General features: G+C 53.8%; 4 protein-coding genes and 1 long non-coding RNA gene across 6 annotated transcripts; 4 read left to right on the plus strand and 1 right to left on the minus strand.

Moving 5' to 3' along the window:
* Nucleotides 1-844: 844 nt before the first annotated feature.
* GOLGA7 (golgin A7) lies at nt 845-4,839 on the plus strand. Its single transcript, XM_062510559.1, has 5 exons — nt 845-990; nt 1,894-2,046; nt 2,321-2,422; nt 2,661-2,724; nt 3,591-4,839. The coding sequence occupies exons 1-4, from the start codon at nt 880-882 to the stop codon at nt 2,706-2,708; spliced, it is 414 nt and encodes a 137-aa protein (XP_062366543.1). The 5' UTR covers nt 845-879; the 3' UTR covers nt 2,709-2,724; nt 3,591-4,839.
* Nucleotides 4,840-5,272: 433 nt separating this feature from the next.
* Nucleotides 5,273-10,746, plus strand: GINS4 (GINS complex subunit 4). 2 transcript variants are annotated; one of them, XM_062510585.1, is made up of 8 exons: nt 5,279-5,359; nt 5,526-5,612; nt 5,924-6,037; nt 6,500-6,597; nt 6,919-7,007; nt 7,375-7,465; nt 7,552-7,656; nt 10,681-10,746. In XM_062510585.1, the coding sequence occupies exons 1-7, from the start codon at nt 5,279-5,281 to the stop codon at nt 7,646-7,648; spliced, it is 657 nt and encodes a 218-aa protein (XP_062366569.1). In that variant the 3' UTR covers nt 7,649-7,656; nt 10,681-10,746. The 2 variants fall into 2 exon arrangements, with proteins under 2 accessions (XP_062366570.1, XP_062366569.1); XM_062510586.1 differs by lacking the exon at nt 10,681-10,746 and having other exon boundaries at nt 5,273-5,359; nt 7,552-7,787.
* On the plus strand, nt 10,536-11,989 carry LOC134054687 (protein phosphatase 1 regulatory subunit 3C-B-like). Its single transcript, XM_062510584.1, has 2 exons — nt 10,536-10,592; nt 10,681-11,989. Exons 1-2 carry the CDS (start codon nt 10,579-10,581, stop codon nt 11,588-11,590), a joined length of 924 nt encoding a protein of 307 aa, XP_062366568.1. The 5' UTR covers nt 10,536-10,578; the 3' UTR covers nt 11,591-11,989.
* Nucleotides 11,990-12,891: 902 nt separating this feature from the next.
* On the plus strand, nt 12,892-21,527 carry GPAT4 (glycerol-3-phosphate acyltransferase 4). The gene is made up of 13 exons (XM_062510576.1): nt 12,892-12,987; nt 13,521-14,677; nt 17,212-17,281; nt 17,603-17,900; nt 17,987-18,061; nt 18,502-18,591; nt 18,706-18,799; nt 19,266-19,381; nt 19,612-19,667; nt 19,996-20,081; nt 20,305-20,433; nt 20,511-20,590; nt 21,156-21,527. The coding sequence occupies exons 2-13, from the start codon at nt 14,513-14,515 to the stop codon at nt 21,262-21,264; spliced, it is 1,368 nt and encodes a 455-aa protein (XP_062366560.1). The 5' UTR covers nt 12,892-12,987; nt 13,521-14,512; the 3' UTR covers nt 21,265-21,527.
* Nucleotides 15,889-20,487, minus strand: LOC134054681 (uncharacterized). Its single transcript, XR_009934053.1, has 3 exons — nt 20,365-20,487; nt 16,613-16,780; nt 15,889-16,514 (listed from the first exon to the last, which is right to left on the minus strand). It is a non-coding gene; the product is annotated as an uncharacterized LOC134054681 (long non-coding RNA).
* Nucleotides 21,528-23,028: the final 1,501 nt, after the last annotated feature.

A 23,028-nucleotide genomic window follows, 5' to 3' on the forward strand; every position in this document is an offset into this window, starting at 1 on the left:
GAACACAGGGACAGCAGGGACAGCAGGGACACAGTCAGGGACAGAACACAGGGACAGCAGGGACACAGGGACACAGTCAGGGACAGAACACAGGGACAGCAGGGACACAGGGACAGCAGGGACACAGTCAGGGACAGAACACAGGGACAGAACACAGGGACCGAACACAGGGACAGCAGGGACACAGTCAGGGACAGGACACAGGGACCAGCAGGGACACAGGGACCAGCAGGGACACAGGGACCAGCAGGGACACAGGGACCAGCAGCGGAGCCGTGCCGCTAGCAGCCCGCACTGCAGCCCCAGGACACAGAACGCAGCTGCGACACCGTTCCCGAGCTCTCTGCTGCTTGCCCGGTGTGGCGTTTCCGTACCCGCAGTGACCCGTGCCCTCGCTGCCGCGGGGCAGCTCGGAGCTCCCGGGCAAAGGGCGATGGGCCGCCAGCGGACCCCGTGCGCGTCAGTACACCGAGCTGGGATAAAGCTGCCGGAGCGCTGGGCTGTTCGCAGCGGCTCCGGTTCCCAAGAAGAGCCATGAAACGGACGCCGGCGTTGGGAGCGGCGGCCCGGCCCGGCCCGGCCCGGCCCGGCGCGGAGCGGAGCCGGGGCCCACGGGCCGGGCGGTACCAAGTGCGGCCGCGGGGGGAGGAACGCGGGGGCTGTCACGTGGGGTAACCGCGCCCGAGGTCTGAGGGAGAGCCGTGCGCCCAATCAGACGTGGGTGCTTTTGCGCATGCGTACTGCCGTGCCTCGTGGTGCCCGGCGGCACTTCCGCCCTCACCCCGAGCCCGGCATCGCCCCGGCGGTTTTGCGACAGCCGTAAGTGCGCGGGGCGCCCGGCGGAGCGGCGGGACCGGACGGGACAGGGGCGGCGGCGCGATGAGGCCGCAGCAGGCGCCCGTGTCGGGCAAGGTGTTCATCCAGCGCGACTACAGCGGTGGGACGCGCTGCCAGTTCCAGAGCAAATTCCCGGCCGAGCTGGAGAACAGGGTGAGGCGGGGCGGGCTGGGGCCGGCGGCGAGCGCGGCGCACGGAGCCTGCACGACGGCCAGGGCCAGGGCCGGGCCCGGGCCTTAGGGACCTGCGGCCAGGTGGCGTTCGCAGGTGCCCTGCCCCGGTGGGAGCCAGTTCCGCGGGTTCCCCGAGGGCGGGGTAGCATCTCCTGCGTGAATCTCTACGCGAGGCCGTTCAGGTGCAGGAGCGGACGTGGTCACTCCCCCATGTCCCCGTTCCGGACTGTGGTCAGGCCTGGGGAAGGCGGCTGGTTTGCAGCAGTAGAGCAGAATGTACTCGTTGTGTCTGTGAGAACTGAACTGACTGTGCTCTCAGGTGTTAGCATTGTCCTTTCCCCTGAAATCCTGCCCGTCCTGCCCAACCTGCTTAGAGGCCTCACAAATACTGTCTCAAGTTGTCTTGTTTTTGTCAGTGCTATCAGATGTGGTATCTTAAGCTGACAGTCAAAGAAACACGCCTTCCAACTCTCTCACTCGGTTTTTTTCTCTTCCTCGTGCCTTTGTTGTGTTTTGTTGGGGCTGTGTTTGCTCAGCACTGCAGCAGCACCAAGGCACTGTGGGTATGGAGTGTCCATCCACTCTCCTCCTGTTCATTTTAACCCAGCTCATCCCTGTCTGTGAACTCCATTCTTTTCCTAGTTGAATTGCACTTTTGCTTAGGTGTGTTGCTCTGAATGGTTTTGTGTCCATATTGTGTTTGAATTCAGACTCAGCCTGAGCACAGGACAGGTGTCTAACAAAGAGCTGCAGATCTGTAACTGTGTGTGTCAGGCTGGGGCTCTGAGCACGGTGCAGATGGTCCATGACTGGAGGTGGATGTACAGGGCTGCTGGTGAGTTCTGAAGTGTGCAGCCGACAGCCACATTAGCTTTTCTTGCAGATTGACAGACAGCAGTTTGAAGAGACAGTCCGGACACTGAACAACCTCTATGCAGAAGCTGAAAAACTTGGGGGCCAGTCTTACCTTGAGGGTTGTCTCGCCTGCCTGACTGCCTATACCATCTTTCTGTGCATGGAAACACACTATGAAAAGGTATGTGCTTGTTTCCCCTTCAACCTGCAGGCAAGTACATGGTTCTTGGTGGGTTTCCTGTGACTTGCAGTGTTTTGGTACAGATTCTGTACAGATGTACCTCTGACATGCTGGTACGGGTCAGTTTGGGTCCCGTGGGGCTCACCCTGAATCCTATGGCAAGTGCCTGCACTGTGGAGCCATCAGACCAGTTGTGTGTTGGTTCTCACGTTGCCATATCTGTGATATCATTGGAGAGGAAATAGTTGTGACTCCTGTGCTGTTTCATTACCAGGTTCTAAAGAAAATTGCAAAGTTCATTCAGGAACAGAACGAGAAGATCTATGCTCCTCAGGGCCTTTTGCTGACAGACCCTATTGAAAGAGGATTAAGAGTTGTATCCTTCTGTGGCTTCTGACATTGTCTCCTGCCTTGTGTTCCTTGTTTGTCTCAGTGAGGCTCCTCTGCTCATGCTTGATCTGTGATATAGAATTGGTAATTACTCTTGTTGCTCTTTGTTGTGTCCTGGTGTCCAGTCAGGTTTTAGTATGTTAAAATTGGGTTTTCCTGCCTTTTTCTGGGTATGTTTTCATAGTCTCTTTATAGTGTATTTCCCTAACAGCTTTTCTGTGCAGATTGAAATTACCATTTATGAAGACAGAGGTTTGACCAGTGGAAGATAGAACTGTGGTGTCTCAGGTACCTGTTACCCTTAGCTCACATCAATCTCAACATCTTTGTGTGCTCAGAGGATTGGATGCTGTCATGCTGAGAGTTTATCCCACCCTTGTATGTAACCAAAGACTGTTCACATAAATGTGTGGACCAGATCTTCTTGGAAGTAAAAATACCAGTACTGGGCATGATGTTGCAGGACATTACCTTGGAGAAATTTGGGTCTTGATTGCGTAAATATGCTCACTTGTGCTATATTATGTCCAAAATTCTCAGGTTGGTAAAAAATGGACTCTGTCCCTGGCTGTATTCTCCCATACAGAGCCTTTTTGTTGCAGTTTTTCACGTGACTGCTGTTCTAGTTATCATGCTGATGTCTTTACTTGTGTTGCTTTCAGGTAATAGGGACCAGCAGCCTTGAAAAGCTCTTCTGAGTGGCTCTCAGTTCTCTTGATGCTGTGGAGCAAGTCACAAAGTGAAGAGTGTTTACGGGACTTGGGCCCATGCTAATTGTATCCAATATAGCCCACCAAAATTACTATTTGTGACTGGCTTTTGGAAAGTTCACATTGGGATTGGCTCCCTTATGTTAGGTGCTCTGCAGGTCCTGGGATGGGAGTGTCAAGTTTGGATTGTTGGCAGCATATACAGAAAACAGTGGGAAATATTTATGCCTGTTTTGCCAAAAGAAACAAACATTAAAGGTCTTCAATTTTTTTTTTTTTTACAAATGAAATCAAGAGTTCTGGGTTCTGCTCATGCTGCTCACCATAACACATGATAATTTGCTCCTCCTGCCACACTCTTCCTGCAGCTGTAGGAAGGTTTGTGTAGGGGAGCTTTTGGTTTGATTTAGAAGAGTTTCTAACCATATGAAACTTCTTTTCTAGATGATAGTTCACCGGTGGACTTGCTGTACCAAGTTTCCCCTACCTCCTACTTTAGAGCATCATTCCTTTCTCTGCTGCCAGATCCACAGTGCCATCTACTACAAGGACTAACTTCCTCAAACTGCACCCCAGGGGTGACCCAGCTGGTCAGCATCCACCTTGCAGTAGATTTGGAAGCAACGGGATCACTTCTTAGTTTTGTTTGGTTTGGGCTTTTATTTTTCCTCAAGAAAAAGAAGTGGTAAAGCTGTGTTCTCTCCTGAAAGAAATGGGGCCCTCAGCCCAGCAGAGGTTTAGTTTTAGTCCTGTAAGTGCTGTGTTGTTCCTCCCTGGTTCTTAAACCCTTCTGTGTGTCAGTTGGGCTTTGGAAAGCTCCAGCTCAAAGTTGGGAATTTGCCTCCAGTTCAGTGTTAGAATGCAGAGATACACAGTGCCTCTTCCCAATGAGGAGTTACTCAAGGCAATGTCTGTTGTGCTGATCCTTGTGGAAAACCAAAAGGCAAAGTGTTCCTCGTGTTAATGTCTTGGTTATCCCTGGAGGGGGAGTGTAGCCAGACTCTAACCCTGGTGATTTTTCTGCCCCTGTGTCTGTACTGTTGGCCCCATCAGTGCTCACCAAGAGGGACCTGGTCAGCTCTGAAACAATGAGCACAGTAAAGTGGATGCTGAGCCAATAAAAATAACGATTCCCATCCTTCTCTGATTAATATGTGAAGTGTAAAGCTGTTTCTTTATGGATTTCTTATATATGATTTATAGGAGAACATTGATTTGACAAACGGTAAGATACTGTGTAAGATTGATTTCTTAATTCTGTTTGCTGGCACACATTGAGGAATTGAGCTGTGCATTCCTTAGCATCCCTGTGCATTGCTCAGCAGTACCTGCACGAGTGAAGTTTCCCACAGTCCAAGCTGGCTGAATTCTTCCTCTTCCATCCTTTTCCCGTGTCAAAGCCCAGGTGTCCTGATAGAGGGGCCGAGTGTCGGTGTCCAGTTGTGGAAGGAACCTAGGAGTTCAGAAGAGCTTAGCAGGGGTGGAGGGGCTGGATTGGTTGGTGGTGGTGCTGCGGGTGCTAATACTGGATGTGGAACTCCAGGCTCATTCCTCAACCACTGGGGGTTTGAGATTTGATGAATATTTTCATTGTATAAAGTTTGTTTTTTCTAAAATGTAACAGTGTTTGCCTTTCACAGCTGTTGCAATATTGGCAGAACTGATGGATCAGTAAACCTTTTCTTAAACTGTGTCCAGGTGTGTTGTGGCAGCGCCATGGGGCACGGGGTGGTTCCCGAGCGGCAGAACCGCGGGGCTCGGCCTGTTCGGGGCGGGGGGGGGGGGTGCTGAGCTCTGATTGGCTGGAGCGGCCGCACGTCATTCCTGCAGTGGCCCACCAGCTGCCGCTTGACGCTCTCCTGATTGGTCGAGACGGCTGCGGGCTGATCCAGCGCCTGGCTTCCAGAAAAACTGCATTTCCTGCCCGCCTGATGATTGGTCAGCTTCAACCCGCCTTCTGATTGGTCGAAAAGGACGGATTGTTTCAATCTGCCTCCTGATTGGCCGAAGAAGCGGCGGTCTCAATGCGTTTCCTGAGTGGCCGAGCGGCCGCAGCGTGATTCCCCATCCATGTTCCCTGGCTGCTGCGCCTGCGCCGTGGCGCGGGCGGGACGGGGAGGGTGGCGGGAGCGATGGCGGCCGCAGGTAACTCGGACGGCGACAGCGAGGAGCTGGTGCTTACCCCAGCACAGCTGATCCACAGCCTGGAGCAGGTGCCGCGGGTTGGAGCCACGGGCTCGGGCCGGGGGAAGCGGGGGTTGCTGGGCGCACTGGAGCAGCCGCGAGCGGCGCGGCCGTGGCTGTGTTTTCTCCCTCTCGCTGGTGAGGCTGTGTAGCTGAGGTCTTCCTCGATTTCACTGACAGCGTGCCTTCTTTCAGGCCTGGCTGAATGAGAAATTTGCTCCAGAACTGCTGGAGAGTAAACCTGAAGTCGTCGAGTGTGTTGTAGAGCAGCTGGACCATATGGTAGGTTCTTGGATCGGGTGGTGATGGAGGCCTGGTTTGGGTGCCTGGTTTGGCAGATACATGCCTGAATCTCTTTGAGAGGGACGGGGCTGTCTGCTTCCTTGTCTCTGAGACAAAGCTTCTCCGACTTTCTTTGAGCTTGCCTTGGAGAGGGGCTGAAGTACAAGGAAGCAGTGTGCTTTAGGTTGTCAAAAGCAGCTGTCTGATTTTTTTAGTCTGATTTTGTGGGTCCTATATACAAAACTTGTCTTCTTCTCTTTCTTGTTGTATGATATTTCAGCCGTTTAATTTCTCGTTGCTTTTTCTTGCAGGAAGCAAACCTGAAACGGGCAAAGAGGGGAGACCTGAAGGTCAGTGTTCACCACATGGAGGTCGAAAGGATTCGTTTTGTGCTCAGCAGCTACTTGCGGTGTCGACTGGTGAAGGTAATGCTTGCTGTGCAGCCCAGAGGGTGAAAAAGGGTAATTTCAGGAGGGATTTTTTACCTACACAGAGCTTCCTGCCTCAGCACAGCATTTAATTAAAGCATATTTTCTCTCTGTTCTCTGAAATGTAACTCAGATTAATTTCTTGGACACACTTTCATATCGTAATGAAGGACGATGACAGCAGTGTTGATCACAACATTGTGAGTGCTGTTTGCTTCATCTAAGCCTGGTGTGGCACAGCTGAATGCTGTCCCATTCTGCCAGAGTCGTGCTGTGTGCATGCATGGTTGTATAGCTTGGTGTTCCTGTGTGATGTCACAGTTAGTTCAGGAGAAGGGATTTGGGCAGGCCTGTGGCTGCTCCTACAGTTTGTAGGGAATCTAGTGAAGAGTGAAGGTTTGAGCACTGAACTTGTGGGAGAGATCTGTATAATTCTTTTGGATTGTGTTCCAATATTAGATAGAGAAGTTTTTTCCCCACATCCTGGAGAAGGAGAAGTCTCGAGCTGAAGGGGAGCCCTCCATTTTATCACCAGAGGAGTTTGCTTTTGCTAAAGAGTGAGTAGGTTTTCAATGTATCTTTCCTTTTATAGATTTTAGAAATTTACCTGTGTGTTTTGCTGAAGTTCTTGAGACTGTGAGCCACAGACTGGTTTAAAGCAAGAATCAGTGTGTCTTACCAGGAGATTTCCTTATGGGCAGGAAAGGAACTGAAACAAAATATCTGTAATGATTTTGAGTCTGTTACCAGGGCGGGCCGAGGGCCTGTCTTTGGCCATGCCCCTGAGATGAGGAGCTGTCACTCTTGCTTTGAGTCAATACTGTCACTGCAGATTTGTATTTGATTAACCAAGTCAGTACTTCAATGGTTTGTTTCAGGTATATGGCAAACACAGAAGCTTACCTGAAAAATGTGGCTCTAAAACACATGCCACCTAACCTGCAGAAAGTGTCTCTCCTAAAATCAGGTGAGTCCATGCAGACTTCCGGGTAATCTGAAAATTGTGGAAGCAGGGGGAAGTGTGGGGAAAGCTCCAGGGAGCCCCAAATGTAAGGGCTAGTCCTCCATTTGCTGCTCAGTTGAAGCAAAGGTGATAAGAAGTTGAAGCAAAGGTGATAAGATGATAATGTTGTAACATGGTTTCACGCTGCTGATGGGGGATCATGCTATCAAGTCCTGTCTTACACTGACATGACACTGAGCACGTACACCTGGTTAGAAGTGTCTGGTGTTCCCTTTGCTGGCTGTAAGTGTGCTACCCCTGAGACCCCTCGGTGTTCTGCAGAAGAACGTGAGTGGGGGCTCAGGTTGTGCTCTCAATCTGTTGTCTGCAGTTCCAAAGCCCAACCTGGACTCCTTTGTGTTTCTGAGGGTGCTGGAGCGGCAGGAGAACATCCTAGTGGAGCCAGAGACAGATGAGCACAGGTAAGTGGGCATTTCTGCTTGTGGCACAGGTACAGTCAGTGTCACTGAGGGCATGGGCTGCAGCTCCTGTCCTTCTCTCTCTGCAGGGAATATGCCATCAATCTGGAGGAGGGCTCGCAGCACCTGATCCGCTACAGAACCGTGGCCCCTCTGGTGGCTTCAGGAGCCGTGCAGCTCATCTGAGGGGAGAGGTAAGCGTGTGGTGGGAGGACCAGTGACTGCACCATCTGCCCTGCCCACCCCACCACAGTGGGGCTGGCAGGAGCTCCCCATGGGGCTGCCTGGGCCAGGTCCCCTCTGGGGCTGGGTCCTTTCCCAGGACCAGGTCTCCACTGAAATGGCAGGCAGAGCACAGTGGCGCTGGAGGTGAGTACCACAGTGTTGTACCCCAGAGGTGTTCATTACCCCCACAGCTCATCAATCTCCTGATTGCTTGTGACATGCCCAGCATACAGCCATATAGTCCTTACTCTGGCACTCCTGGGTGAGGAAGGCTGTGTCACAGGGCAGTGTTTGGAAAGCTTTAGTGTGTAGCTTCTGGAATGCCTTGTTTAAGAGCAGTGGCAGATAGCATCACTAAAATAGAAAAACTCTGGTCATGAGCTCAGGAGAAAGTAATTTCTGTTGTGTGTCATCTGAATACCCTCACTGCAGAGTATGAGGGATTCTGGTACAGCTTCAGGTTACATTTGTGAGAGTAGACACTGTCAGACTCCCTTCTATGGATAGCACTGCTAAGGGAAGTGGGACATACAGTTCATTTTTGCTGGTCATGCAAAGCAAAAGCTCCTCTGGCCCTGCTGCCCCAGGCAGAGCTCTTGTAGCTGGAGGAGAAGCCAGGGTGTTCTGTGTTAGCTCAGAACCTGTCAAGTGTGTGGGTAGACAAGGGTTTGTGTTCATCAGGGCAGGGTCTCTCTTCCCTGCATGGTCTGCTTAAGGGGTGTCTGGGGAGCATCTTCCTCTGCAAGGCTGGGGGTGACACAGGGCATCTTGTAGTGTGAGCAGCTTTGCATGTGTGGTTTATAGCCTTCCTAATTAATCCGTTTAGGTAAAGAAGATTCAAGTATAGACATTAGAGGGGGCTGGGTTTAATCCTTAGGAATCAGTAGTGTGTTCCTCTGGACAGCTCCCCAGGAAGGGCTTGTGAATTGTGCCCTGCCCGTATTTACTGCCAGACAACTTCACAGAGGTGACTGAAGCTTCCAGACAAAATCCTTGTTAATCTGCTGCTGTGAAAGCGTGCTCCACAGGATGTGCCTGAGGAGTGTGTAGGTGGCACGTCTGCAGGCTTTCTCCTTGGCCCTGTTCAGTTTCACTGAATGCTTGTCCAAACAGCTTGTACTTGCCACGCAGCTGTGTGTCACATAACTGCAGCAGTATGAGCGTGAGGGGCATCTGTCCTCTTCTAGTGGCTGAACTTTAACTGACCTGATGGTTTCCAGAGTGCCTTTGCTGCAGCTTGTCTCTGGAGCTTGCAGCTGGCACATAGCTGTGTCCAGGAGAGTGGAGATGTCAAATAGGCTGAGATTAGCCAGGCTCCAAGTGAGAGTCAGTTGTGGCACACCTGAAAATGCTACCTGCCTTTGTGTCTTTTCATGACTAAATGCCAGGACATCTGGGGAAATGCTAACACTGCACCTCTGTTCTGTCTGCTGGGGGAAGGAGAAGTGTCTACAACCTTATGGAGAAAATTAAGGTTTTGGCTTGTACTTTTAGGTGGAGGAGAAGACACAGCAGTGCATGCACCTGTGCTGCTGGGAGAGAACGTGTAGAGTAGAAGCAGCTTTTCCAGTATTCATGGGCTCTGCTGTTAAACTTGGGGTCAAATACATTCCTTGTTCTCTGCTCTCCCCCGGGTGGAAATAGCTTGGGTTTACTTAGTGATTAACTCTGAACGCAAAGTAGGTGGATGGTGGAAGAGGTCACAGGGAGGGTACAGCACTGATGGTGAAATGCTGCAGTTTCTGTGCCAGGGCCAGAACTGCTCTCCTGGGGGGCAGACAAAGGGACAACTGGTTTCATTGCTAGGAAGATTCATGTTTGTGCTGGCTGCCCCAAGTCGCTGAAGTGGGGGCTTTGTTCTGTCAGCCCAAGATTTGTTGAAAGGATGTTTTTGCATAATGTTTTTGCCAGCTGGGCACTGGGTTCAAGCTCACTTATGCTATCCTGTGAGAGGTGTCTTGTATTGTACTGCAGACATTCAGACCTGGTGGTGGTAGAGAGCCATATAGAAATATTGGTAGGTCAGTCAGCTGTGTCATGAGCTGATGAAAATCTGTGCTGTCAGCAGGAACAATCAGGGCTGCTTAACATAAATGGCTAGACAGCTCTGGGGAGATTAGCAAGGACTACAAGGCAGGGGTGATCTGATTTAGGTGACAGTCTTTACTGTCACGGAGTCACATGTGAGCTGAACACTGAGGGTGATTTTGAATATAGATGTCAGGGACACCACAGTGTCTCTTGCGTGCTTGGGTGTGAGCAAATTTTTGTCAGTGCACACATCTAAGGTAAGAAGCTTCTGAGTTGTTAGAGGATGAGCTGAGGGTCTGGGGTTTTCTCTGCTGAGACACCCTGCAACTAGCTGTCGTTGGACAAGCATCTGAAAAGGAGTGTATAAAACCAGTTGAAACATCCCCAATGAAGATTAGGTAAGAGGAACACGCTCTTTCTCCCAGAGCGACCTCCCGGTGTTGGTAGTTGCACAGATACTGGTCCTCCAAAAGCACTCGTGTTTTTGTGGCACCGGGACCATTTCTGTGTTGTTCGCCCTGTAAGCCGCTGCCTGCGCTGTGCGCTCTCACCGGCCCCGGCCCCGGCCCCGGCCCCGGCCCCGGCCCCGGCCCCGGCCCCGGCCCCGGCCCCGGCCCCGGCCCCGGCCCCGGCCCCGGCCCCGGCCCCGGCCCCGGCCCCGGCCCCGGCCCCGGCCCCGGCGGGTCTCGGGGGCGCGGTGCCGCGGGGGCGGGCCCGGGCCCCATTGGCCGCCGGGAGCGCGGCCTCGTTGCTGATTGGCTGGCGCGGGGTGTCCCGGCTGCGGGCGCTCCCACGGCTCCATTGCGGCGGGAGCGGAGCGGAGCGCAGCGGGCGGGACGGGACGGGACGGGACGGACGCGATGAGCTGCGGCGAGTGAGCGGGGCCGGCCGCGGGTGGGGCGGGCGGGATCTCCGGGGCCGGCGGCTGGGGCCGCGCCGCCTGACTCCCTCTTCGCCTCTAGGCTTTTCCAGGTGTGCAGCGGGCGGTCTGTCGCCCCCCCAGCCGTGCCCGTGGACCTGGCCGTGCGGCTCTGCCTCAGCCGCTCGCCTCCCATCCGCAAGCTGCTGAACTCCTACGAGGAGCTGCGGGGCAACCGAGGCCGCAAACCCCTCCGATCCTGTCTCAACCAGAAGCTGAGCGCAGAACCTGAGCCAGAGCGGCGAGATAGTACCAAGATCTGCAAGGGCCAGAAGAAGAAGCGGGTCGTGTTTGCTGATATGAAGGGGCTCTCACTGACGGCTGTGCGCTTCTTCTCAAAGATTGAGGAGGACCTCTGTGATTTGCAGCATGCTCTGTCAGACCTTGCCTGTTTCCAACCTAGGCTGTGGGACTTACGCCCAGAAGCGTGCAGGTATGTGCTGGACTTCCCACAGCCGTCTGCAAACTATGTGGCTTTCCGCAACAGCCTGCACAGCAACTTTGTCTGCCTGGAGAGCTGTCTGATCCAGGACCGTGCTCTGTCAGGGACAGTGAGGGTTAGAAACATCGAGTACGAGAAGAAAGTGGCGGTGCGCATCACCTTTGATGGCTGGAAGAGCTTCCGGGACATCTCTTGCCAGTATATGCACAGCACCTACGGCTCAGCTGACACAGACGTCTTCTCTTTTGAGCTTACCCTGCCCAAGCCATCCATTTCCCATAGGGGCACAGAGTTCTGCATCTCCTTCCAGTGTGGACAAAAGACCCACTGGGACAACAACCATGGGAAGAACTACAGGATCTGCCATGTGGGCATGATCCGCCCTGCCTCTTATGCTGTGAAGAGTGCCAGCAGGGCTTGGGAGCATCTTGGCACCTCTGGGGCTGCTGCTCTAGTCCTTTCTCACCTGCAGACTTGGCGGCATTCAGAGACCCAAGCTCCTTATTGGTAGGAAGGCAGTGGGGGGAGAGATGTAGGTGCCCTCCCTGTCCTGACTGGTACACGGGAGGGGTCTGCTGCAGAAGATGCTGCTGCTGGTTTCGTTAGCTCCTTCGTGGTCTGCTGCTCTGTGAGCAGCTGCCAGTTTCTGCAGAAGCTTCTTCACTTGCTGCTGCTACAGAGGCTGGAAGCTGCCGCTTGAAGTAACTCCTGCCTGTAGGTTCTCAGGGTAACGGTAACGGGAGAGAAGGGGAGTGACAAAGGAAGGGCTGTGGGCTTGGACCCGCGGCCATGTCTGAGCCACCCCCGGGGCCGATGCTGCCCAAGTGCCTTGTGTGGAGGGAGCACGATCGTGGCGCTGCCGGGGCCAAACCGCGGGGCTCCTGTGCCGGGAGGGGCGTGAGGCCCGAGCTCGTTGGTGCTGTAACGGGGAGTTAATAAAGTGACGGCGCTTCGCGACTCCTGCCTGCTCGTCCGCCTGCCCGGGGGTGGGGGCGGGCCGGGCCCCTCAGCCGCCGCCGCGGGAACGTCGCTGTCGCGCAGGCGCCCTCTGGCGGGACGGGGGGGGGAAGAGCGGGGCGGCGCTGCGGGCGCGACCCCGCGGGCGGCGCGCTGACGTCACGCGCGTGGTGCGGAGGCGCGCACGGCACGTGGCGGGGCGGAGCGGGGCCCGGCGGCGGCGGCGGCGGCAGCAGCAGGTGAGTGACCGCCCGGAGCGGACTCCGCACCCCCTCCCGCCCCGCACGGGCCCGGCACCGCCGCCCCGCGCGGCGCGCGCGCCCGGGCCGGGCCCGGCCCACCCGCACGCCGTTATCCCCGGCACCGCGGCCTCCCTATCGCGCCGCGGCCGCGCCGCGGTGCCCCCCCGTGCCGCCCCCGCGCACTCCCGCCCAGCGCACAACGAGGACGAAGGTCTTCGGCAGGGCCGAGCCCCGGCGCTGCCGTGATCCGCCGCGCTCCCGGGGAACAGAGCTGAGGTCGACCCTCGCCGCCGCCCCCGGTCTTGCTGCAGCCGCCCCGGCTTCGGGCGGGCCGCTGCGCTGCTGTGCCGGCCGGGCGGACGGTACTGGATCGCTGCAGCCCCGAAACAGCGGCGCGGGCTGCGCTGTTTGCGCCTGCCGGGCCCGCCCGGCTGTGCCCCAGCCCCGGGGCGGTGCCGCTGCGGAGCCGGGCCCGCCGGGAGCCCGCGGGCAGCGCTGCAGCACACGTGGGCTGTGCTGTGGCGGGTGACACGGCGCAGGACAGACACAGCTGAGCTGCTCGCAACGCGGCCGCCGGCTCAGGGGGCCGGTCTGACCAGTTTACCGGCACGAGTCCTGGTTCCGAAGGGTGACAGGTTCCGATGGGTGACAGCTGTGGCATAATGGGCAGCCGCACGTGTGGCTGACGAATTGCCTCTCCTAGTACATGGTCTGTGTGTATGCCTTTGAAGCACTAACGCTATTGTTAACGTTACTGGTACAGCTGCGTTTAACCAACAGCTGGAACATAGTCTACAGGGGTGCGAGAGGATCTTTACAGACTCTCCTTTGCCCTGTGTGCTTGTCGGGTACCTGTTAAATCCCGTACTCGGGTAGAGACTCTGTAGCCTGGTGAAGGAGACTCATTTCTTGTCACAAGAGACCGTTGGCCCTGTGGCTGTGTGACCTTTGACTGGTCCCTGTACCCCAGCAAGTTCCTCTTTGACTACTCATCAGCAGTAATTCTCCCCTTAGGCTAACTTCCTGTCCTGAACTGTTTGTAAATCTGCCCTTTGTCACTGGGGATGAGATGTACAGGAGCAGAGGAAGTGATGCCTACCCAGGAATCTGGGTACCTGGCTTCCTCAGTTCTCTGGGATGCACCTGAAATGAGACGCGTTATAAGGTCTATGTCATGAAGGAGGGGTTTTCTGTCATTCCTTTCCTGTACTTGAGACCTGATTGCAGCATCCTGTGCCATAGGTGTGGTTCTGGATGAGTCTGCTCCCTCTGAGGTGTGCATGGTATGAAAATACAGGATGAATGGCAGCAGGAGGTGATTCCCAAGTCTGTGACAGTGACAGGCAGAAGCTAGAGTATCAGTCTCAGTCCTGCTGTCTCCGGAGCTGCTCTGAATGTGTGATCTCAGCCCAAGTACTGCCTTCCAGGTTCTGGAGCCCACTGTCTCTGGCCTCCTGCCGCGCTCTCTGCACTGACATCTCTGCTGACTTCAGTCGCTCTCCTCCACTGCTGCTGGTGGCATGTGAGTGCCACATCTGCCAAGAGGCCAACTCACCGTTTGAAAGCTTTCCAGGAGCACAAGCTTCATTCGTGTCTGTAATGACCCTTCAGTGTGAGTGGATGCCAGGGCCCTCTAGAATTAAACTTTTTCCAGGCGTCATGCAAGGACCCGTGTTGGTGCGCGTGCCCTCTTGGGGAGAACAATAATAGCTCCACGTACCGTAGGCTCCTGTGAGTGCCAACTCCCTCGATCTCCTCCAATGCAGGCTCAGGGATGGACTCCACCTTGTCCCTCTGAAGAGACTCTGCATGCTCTCAGCAGCCAGAAGGGGATTCTGCTGCCAGCTTCTCCACAAGCTGCCTCGCAGCAGGACTTGCTCAGTGGCAGCCTGGGAGGGGATCCGTTCCTGCAGTCGTGTTGCTGCCGTGCCCAGCACCTGCCCGTGGACAAACCGGTGTGTGTGCACCATCTGCTCTGAGCTCTTTGGCCTGCACCGTCGGAACTCACCTGAGCTCCTGGCAGACTCTTGGCTTGTTTTCTCAAGTGCTCTCTGTGATCCTGTTCCCTCTGTCAGAGTCCTGAAAGGATGTGAACTTTGGAATGGAGTCTCTGAGCACGCTGCAGACTCAGTGCATGTGTGAGACTGTTGCTGAGTAGCAGGAAGAGTGGTTCATTGCTGCAAGCAGCCCTGCTGTCTGGCTGCAGGGCACCAGCCTTGCCTGGGTTCTTCACCATGTTCCTCCTGCTCCCCTTTGACAGCTTAGTGGTTAATCTCTTGGGGATTTCCATAACTGTCCTCTTCACTCTGCTTCTGGTTTTCATTATTGTGCCAGCAATTTTTGGAGTCTCCTTTGGCATCCGCAAGGTTTACATGAAAACTTTATTAAAGATTTTTCAGGTAAGTCATATTTTCAGAATGTTCTGTGTGTTTGCAGGGGTTGGTCCAAGCATGGTCATGATAGGAGGAGAGGCTTTCACCTCAGGAGGGCATTGTGGGTGACTGGAGCAGAAGGCTGGGCTGTCAATGTCATGCTGCTGCCAGTTGACCTCTTTGGCTCAACTCAGCCAAACGCAGTTTACAAGACCTTTGCTTGTGGGCTGTTTTTTTTTCCCTGGAATTAATCTAGTAAGTCTTCAGGTAAAGCAGTAGCTAGCAGCAGGGCTTGGCAGGAGTGGGGCAGGATCTGAGGGGTAGCTTGCAGGGGCTTATGTTCCAGGCAAGGCAGAGTGCTGCTGTTGCTGCTGCTGGGTGTCAGGTGTGATGGGGAGGGACCAGGCTGCAGCCAGCAGGTTGCTGCTCTCCAGGACGCAGAGGAGCAGAGGAGGTAAGGCAGGACTTTTGTGCTGCAAGCCCTGAGTGGTCTGTGGCCAGAACCCAGAGCTCTCAACATGCTTCTGTCCTGGAGCGTCGCGTACTGAGCCGTATCTGGACCTGCTGCCTTGGAGGACAACCAGCAGCCCTTGCCCTTGCTGACTCTTGGCTCCAAGAGGCCAAGTGGAATTTTCCAGCTTGTTGTCATGCTGTTCTGTTGCCTGCCTTTGGTGGACTAATTTTATGAGCTATCTGTGAGCCAACACCTCTTGAAGCAAGTTCCTGACCAGACCAGAGTTTTATATCTATTAAGAGTAGTAGGTAAAGCCTATACCACCCTACCCTGGCAGCCCAGGTGAAAGGCAAAGTGTTTGCTAGGGAGGTTTTAGGCTCTTAAATATGGAGTTCATGCTGCTAAAGGATGTATGGTATAGCTACTGCAGTTGGAACAGGGCTGATTGTACCCAGAGTATCCCTCTGCTGGCTGGCTTGGAAAGACAGCCCTGGAGCTCAGTGTTCAGCTCTTTAAACACTTGAGTCCTCCCAAAAGCCTGACAAATCAATGGGAAGACCCTGGGCTTTGTGAGGGGCTTCATTAACACAGATCTCCAAAGATCTGACTACAAATATACTAACTGAAGTGGGCAGAAAAAATGTTTTAAATTTAACTTTTGACAGTGTGTTCTTTTTCTTCCCTTCGATTCAGGAACATTTTCTCTCAACACCTATACTGGTGTTTGAAACTATTTTTCTGAAAAGACTGGGAAGTCTATTTCAGCTTTTATTAAAGAATCTTAGTGGTGGGATAGAGGAGCACTCGTGCACAATTGGTCATTGATTTAGTGGAAGATTTACTCGTTAAGTTTGACTATTCAGAATTATATTTTGGAGGGCAATTATTTACTCGAAATACTTTCCCAGTGTTCGAGGCCAGTGTTGGGAACCAGAGGGGCAGCATGTGGGAGTGTGGCAGAGTCTGGAAGCTTGTGGGACACAGCCTGAGCTGCCAGACCTGGCTGGCAGCAGTACACCTGTGTTGGTGGGGAGGGAGGGCACCTGCCTGGTGACTCAGGTGGGAGGCTGAGTTTGATGCTGCCGCAGTCAGGATGGAGATGTGCTGGGCTTGCAAGCACTGCCTTGTCCATAGACTGCTTAGCTCCTGTGAGGTCAGAGCTCCTCTCCTGACTTCTGGGATGGCAGTACATAGGCAATCTTCTGCGATCCTGGATTCCAGCTGCTGTCAGAGGCAGCTGCAAGGTGAGCAGGACACTCCAGATACAATTGAAATTCCCTCATTGCTGCTTCCTGATCTGCTGCTGCTATGGGCTGAGATCAGGATGCCAGAGTTCCCAGCAACTTCCCCTCTTCACAGATCAGCATGTTCTACACAAGTCCTCCTCCTTCAGAGCTTGTCCTTCCAGACCTGTATGAATTGCAGTCTGTGAAGGTTGTTTGGAGGGCAGGCAGGGAGACTGCACAGAAGTACAGCCTGCAGTTTGTGCTGGTGCCCTTGAAAAGTACCTGAGAGAACAAGTAGTCTTGGCACAGGATTTGGCAAACAGCTGTCTGAGGGTGCTTTCTGCTGCTGTTTTGGGCAGATTGCTGAGCTGAGAAGCAGCAGCAGCCATTAGCTCAATCAGAGGGGAAAGGATCCCATTCCATCATCAGCCTGATGTTTTCCGCAGCAACCTGAAAACAAAGACTTTGCTTTGAATTTGGAAGAAATGAGGGTTGAAAAGTAGCACTGGTCCCCTGACCAGCTTCCTACACTGTGGTGCAGACACCCAGTAGGATGCACAGCTCAGTCAGAAGCTGTGCAGTGGCAACCATGTGCAAGGTGTAGCAGAGCTGAGAGGTCATGGAAACTGCAGAAAATTTTGCTGTGCTGTCTCACCGCTAAGCACTCTTCTTCCTTCTGGCACTCTCTATTTCCCAGGCCAGTCTCTGCTTCCAGCTCAGTTCAGTTGGGTTCATCACTCACTCACTTCTGTGTGGAAGCCTCCTGCTTTAGCCCCATCTTCTCCCCTGAGCTATGGTCCTTCCTGAAAGTCTGCTCTAAAATGGGCAGTAGTGTGGAGCCATAGGCCTTGCAAATCTTGGTTGTCCTGTCTTTCTTGCAGTGGGCGACACTGAGAATAGAGCGTGGTGCCAAGGAGAAGAATCATCCGTTGTACAAGCCCTATGTCAATGGTGAGATCCTGCCCTGCATGGGTACATGGTGTTCAAAATTCTTTTGGAGAGGTGGGGTAAATGTGATGTCTCCAAGCAGCTGAGGTCTGCTGGGAAGTCTTGTCCATGTGGGAGGGAGTTCTGGAGAGCTGTTTCATGAGGAAAGGCAGGGAAGCACCCCAGGAATGCTTAATTTCTAGTTAGTGGGGAGGACTGGTTTCTGCCTGTGTGTACTGGAGAAAGGAAGGGGACCCTGAGGAGGGTGGGTGAGGAAGGGCTTTGGCTTTTGTCTCTCTTTGGGCAAGTCACACTTTGCTCAGAGCTGCCTATGGTGTGTTGCAGGTATCATTGCAAAGGAGCCAACGTCGCTGGAGGAGGAGATCAAGGAGATCCGCCGGAGTGGCAGTGGCAAAGCCCTGGACACCCCTGAGTTTGAGCTCTCAGATATCTTCTATTTCTGCCGCAAAGGCATCGAGACCATCATGGATGATGAAGTGACCAAGAGGTTCTCAGCTGAAGAGCTGGAGTCCTGGAACCTGCTCAGCAGAACCAACTACAACTTTCAGTACATCAGCCTGCGCCTCACGGTGCTCTGGGGACTTGGTGTGCTCATCCGCTACTGCTTCCTTCTGCCCCTCAGGTGGGCGCTGGTGCAGGGAAGATGCTGGTGGCCTGGTTTTGCTAGCATGTGGCTTCTCTTTGCTAGCATGTGGTTTTTCTCTGCAGGATAGCCCTGGCATTTACTGGCATCAGCTTGTTGGTGACTGGTACCACAGTGGTGGGATATTTGCCAAATGGAAGGTGAGTTCATCTTCGAGGGAGGAGCAGATGGGGAGCACTCCGTGCAGTCTGAGACCTGATAATCCTGACATTTCCTACAATGCTTTCTGTTCTGCTGTCTGCAGACACAGCCGGTGGTTCTGGCTGCTCTGGTCTCTCAGGTCCTGGCAGCTGTCATTCCCAACAAAAGGCCTAGATGTGAGCGCTAAGCTGGTGGCAGAGTGCTCAGTCCTGTCCTCTGAAAGGAGGAATAACAGAAAAGAGCAAAGGCCAAAATTTGTTCGCATGAGTTAAGAATCAGTGATCATAAGCTGATGGCAAAGCTCAGGACATGCTGTTTTTCTGTAGAAGAGATGTGAAGGCTTGGCTGGATTCCACAGCCTGGGGCAGCTGGGCTGAGTGGCATTGTTGCAGGAGATACTGTAGGACTGGGGAGTGATGGTCTCTGTCCTGGGCTGCAGGTGTAAGGACTTCCTGAGCAAACACGTACACCTGATGTGTTACCGGATCTGCGTGCGTGCCCTCACAGCCATCATCACCTACCATGACAGGTAGGGCCTGTCTGCTCTAAGCTGTCCCTGCCCTGGGGGTGCTTCAGGCCAGGCATTATGCAGCTCTCATGCTTCCTTCCTCTTTATTCACCTCTACCTTTGTTTTGCATCTAGAGAAAACAGACCCCGAAATGGAGGCATCTGTGTGGCCAATCACACCTCCCCCATTGATGTGATCATCCTGGCCAGCGATGGCTACTATGCAATGGTAAGGTACCAGCTCTGCCTGCCCGGGCCTGGCTGCCTGCATGGAGAGAGCAGTAAGCTTGTTATGGGGCAGGAAGTAGGCAGCAGGAGTCCTTTGAGCATGCAGAACTACTTTTCCCTGCACGATATGGCAGGGCACTGTCAGACTCTGTCGTGCATGGTATCTGTGCAAGCTCAGCCTGGAACTCAAAGCAGCAGGGGTCTGTGGGCACAGCTTTGCAACGAGAGCTCTAGACTTTGCTGTTGCTGGAAGAGCAAAGTGCTTCCCCAGCTGGACCTCCTGCCACAGGGAAAGCACTTGGGGTTTTCTGTGTCTGTCTGTCAAGTTAGCACCCGAGACTTTTGCTCTTAGCCTTTCCAGGGTAGTGGGTAAGAAGATGAACCTCAGTTTGGCTATGAAACTGGGCGCTGCCTTGACCTTCATGTGCGCCCAGGTCCTGTAACTTGTGTCTTCTTGCCCTGTTCAGGTGGGTCAGATCCATGGAGGGCTCATGGGTGTGATACAGAGAGCCATGGTGAAAGCTTGTCCCCACGTGTGGTTCGAACGCTCTGAGGTCAAAGATCGTCACCTCGTCGCCAGAAGGTGTGACAGTCGCTGGCTGCAGGGGTGGGTCTGAAGGCTGAGGGAGGGAGAGGGCTGCTCACCTCCCTTGGATGAGGACACTGCATGGCATCGTAAGTGCTGGGAGATTGTGCCCCTGTTGTTGGCACTCTGATAGTCCCTGGTGTCTGCAGGTTAAGGACTGTGTGCTGTGTGGATTGCTACTGGGAGCGTCTGTCCCTTCTGCTGATTTTTGACACTCTTCTGTTTAGGCTCACAGAACACGTCCAGGACAAAAGCAAACTGCCCATTCTTATTTTTCCAGAAGGTGAGTGCAACAATGCCAGAGAAGCACCAGGTGGAGAAGACACCTTGAGATAGCACTACATTTCTTTTCCTTTCCTTCTTACACAGCCAAGGGCTTGAGACCCTCCACTGAGACAAAAGGGACATTGTGTCTTAAGAGCTGAGTGAGCGCAGAATGCAGGAGTCACACATGATGTCCCAGTGACCCATTCTGTGCACACAGAAAACAGGGCTTGGACTGAGATTTAGGGGGGAGTTGCTGGGTTCCTGTGGCCCTGCCCTTAAGCCTGTAGCTTAGACTTCTGAACTGACCTGCAGGTGAAAGTTAAGACTGTGCTTTCCTCTTACAGGAACATGCATCAACAACACATCTGTGATGATGTTCAAAAAGGGGAGCTTTGAAATTGGAGCCACAGTTTACCCTGTAGCCATCAAGGTATGACAAGGCAACATTCTTAGGGCAAAAGTCTGTCTTTCTGTCCCTCTGTATCTCTGTCTTGGCAGCCCAGTCCAACCTGGTCTGAGGCCACAGGAAAGCTGAGGTCACTCCATGTAGTCCTCTAGGAGAGCTGACCTGTAGCTCAGTTTGGGGTGGAAGCTGGAGCCTCAGAGAGGGTGCAGCCACTGCCTGACTTCCACGAGCTCTTCTGCCTTTGTAGTATGACCCACAGTTTGGAGATGCCTTTTGGAACAGCAGCAAGTATGGCATGGTCACCTACCTCCTCAGGATGATGACCAGCTGGGCCATCGTCTGCAGTGTCTGGTACTTGCCCCCAATGACCAGGCAGGTAAGGTGAACCCAGCCTATCTGATTGCTTTCCTATTTGGCCCTTTGTTCCTGCTGAACAGTCTTATTTTACCACAGCCTGAAGAGGATGCAGTGCAATTTGCCAATCGAGTGAAGTCAGCCATTGCCAGGCAGGGGGGCCTTGTGGATCTGCTGTGGTGAGTCCAAGCAGGCTTTTCTCTTCCTGGTGCCAGAATTCCTTGTTCTGGGTCCTGGTATGTGCTCATGGGCTGTAGAGCTCCATTTGTTTCTTGCTTAGGGTAGAGCAGGCCTCGGGAGGAATGTTCTTCTGTAGAAGGGGCCAAAGTCTTTGCTTCTTCTGTATGCTGGGCATCAGGGCTTCATTCTGTAATTGTAGCTTACATTGTGATGCCCTGGGTTTGACTTGTTTCTACTCAGCAAAGTGTGTTCAGCTTGAGAACTTGCTTTCCCGGGCACTGAGGACTCAGAGCCCGAAAGGCAGGCAGGCAGTCTCCTCTAGTGGTACTAGGGTAGCTCATGTTTCTGGCAGAGCTGCTATTTAGAGCACAGTGCAGGGCCATGGGGGCAGCTCCACCAGAAGCAGGCAAGAAAGTGATGTCCTTTGGGGGACAGGTGGCCTACAGTGTGCCCTGGCAGCATGTGGTACAGGGGCAGCTGCCAGCACTCACTGGAATTCTCACTTGTCCTGAACAGTCCCAGCCAAAGATGGTGCCTGCCTCTTTGACATGACTTTCTCCCCAGGGATGGAGGACTGAAAAGAGAGAAGGTGAAAGACGCGTTCAAGGAGGAGCAACAGAAACTCTACAGCAAAATGATTGTAGGCAGCCATGAGGACCGGAGCCGCTCCTGAGTCTGCTGCCTCCAGCACTGCCACTGGGGCTGGCCAAAGCCTCCAGCACCCACCAGGGCTCGTCTGGAGCAACTCTGCATCTTTGGACTTGGCCTACTCCAGAGCTGCTCGGACTCTTCTTTGTCATCCTCTGGCTGTTGTTTCCCGGAGGCACTGTTGCTGCCTGGAGTCTAGGCCTTGGGCAGCTCATGGCAAAGATGCCTTCTTGTTACTGTTACAGTGAAGCCCCTTGCAGGGGCAGTATTAAATGAAACTCTTACGGTGTTGTGTGCTTCCATCTGGTGTGTCCAGCCCCAGGGAAGGACTGGTGTGATGTGCATGTATGTCAGTCACAAGCTGTGCTCAAATTGGCTGCCTTGACAACCAAGGGAATGATCCTGTGCCTCTTGCGTGTGAGGCATAAACCCCTTATGAGCAGAATGTGGTCTCTCAGGCCATTTCCAGAGCCATTTCCAGGAGAATTTTTTTTCTTTTGCCACCTTTCTGTTAGCTTGACCCAGACTTGCTTCTGCAGAACCCGCCTTTTTGCTGCTCCTGATGCAGTAAGGATCATACTCCTTGGAAACCTCCTCTGTCCCCTGGGACTGCGGGGCACCAGGTGTCCCTGCAGTAGCAGGTGGAGCCCCTGAGGAATCTGTACATGCTATAGTGGCAGCCTAGGGTGTGTAGGAGAGCCCAAGACTTTATGGGCAGCAAACCCCTTTCAAATGTCTCCTGAGGGAACAGTGGTATCTGACCTTCTCATGCACACACACGCACAGAATCAACTTGGTGCAAGAAAACTGAAATCATGTGCTGGAGGCAGTGCCCCTTTCTGCTCTGCAAGTAAATTATTCAGTAAAATAACTTGCATTTGAGCATTTGTCCCATGTAGTTTCCAATTTTCCTTACATTCCCACAAACTTGAGCACTTGCACTGGTTTCTCTACTCTTAGAAGCAAGAGCCATTTCACTGCTGTGTGCTGAAGCCTGCTTGCATTTTATAGCACTCTGGAGAAGGCAGTTATCCAAGTGCCTCATTTGTACCTCAAGTACAAATGTTTGTTGGGGAGGGCAGCTGCTATGCCAGGTGAGGACAGCTGTTCTAAGTGGCCTTAAATCAGAATTTTCGTGCTGTTTTTTTTTAATCTGCCCGATGGAATGTTGCTGCTCTGGCTGCAAGCTCAGGGCCATTTGGATGAAGATCCCTGCACCATGCTGTGATCTGGCGAGCCCTGGAGGGAGCCACAGTGAGCCCTGGGTTGCCGAAGCAGTGGTGCTCGCTGGCTACTGTGGTACAGCTGGGGACACAACTGCTAGGGACGTGGACATCACTGCCTGCTGACCCCTGCTGCCCAGGCAGGGTCCCCAGGCTCTCCTTCACTTCTCCCCATTCAGCAGCCGCTCCTGAGCCCCAGCAAGGCCTGTGCCCCTGAGCTCTCCTTTCTGAGGGTGGGGTGGACATCTTCTTCAGGCACTGCTGAAGGCCACAGGCCTCCCCCACCCCATTGCCATGTCCTCAGGCGCTTGGACCCAGCTGCAGGTGCCCATAAGTCTCCAGCCTGCAGCTGGGTGCCCTGCCCCTGACACCATGGTGATGTGCAGAACCCTCCTCAGCCTTGGGGGACGTCCAGCCCTCCTGCTATACTTGGGGACCATCCCCAGCAGCATTCAGGACACTCCACAGCAAGTAAGGAGCTAGCTGGACAGGTTAGGAGGCACACATCCATCTTTCCTTGGCTCTCCCACCCCATGCCCCCAGTCAATATGTCTCTCTCCGATGAG

This window comes from Cinclus cinclus, chromosome 29 (assembly GCF_963662255.1).
Source record: "Cinclus cinclus chromosome 29, bCinCin1.1, whole genome shotgun sequence".
NCBI lineage: Eukaryota > Metazoa > Chordata > Aves > Passeriformes > Cinclidae > Cinclus > Cinclus cinclus.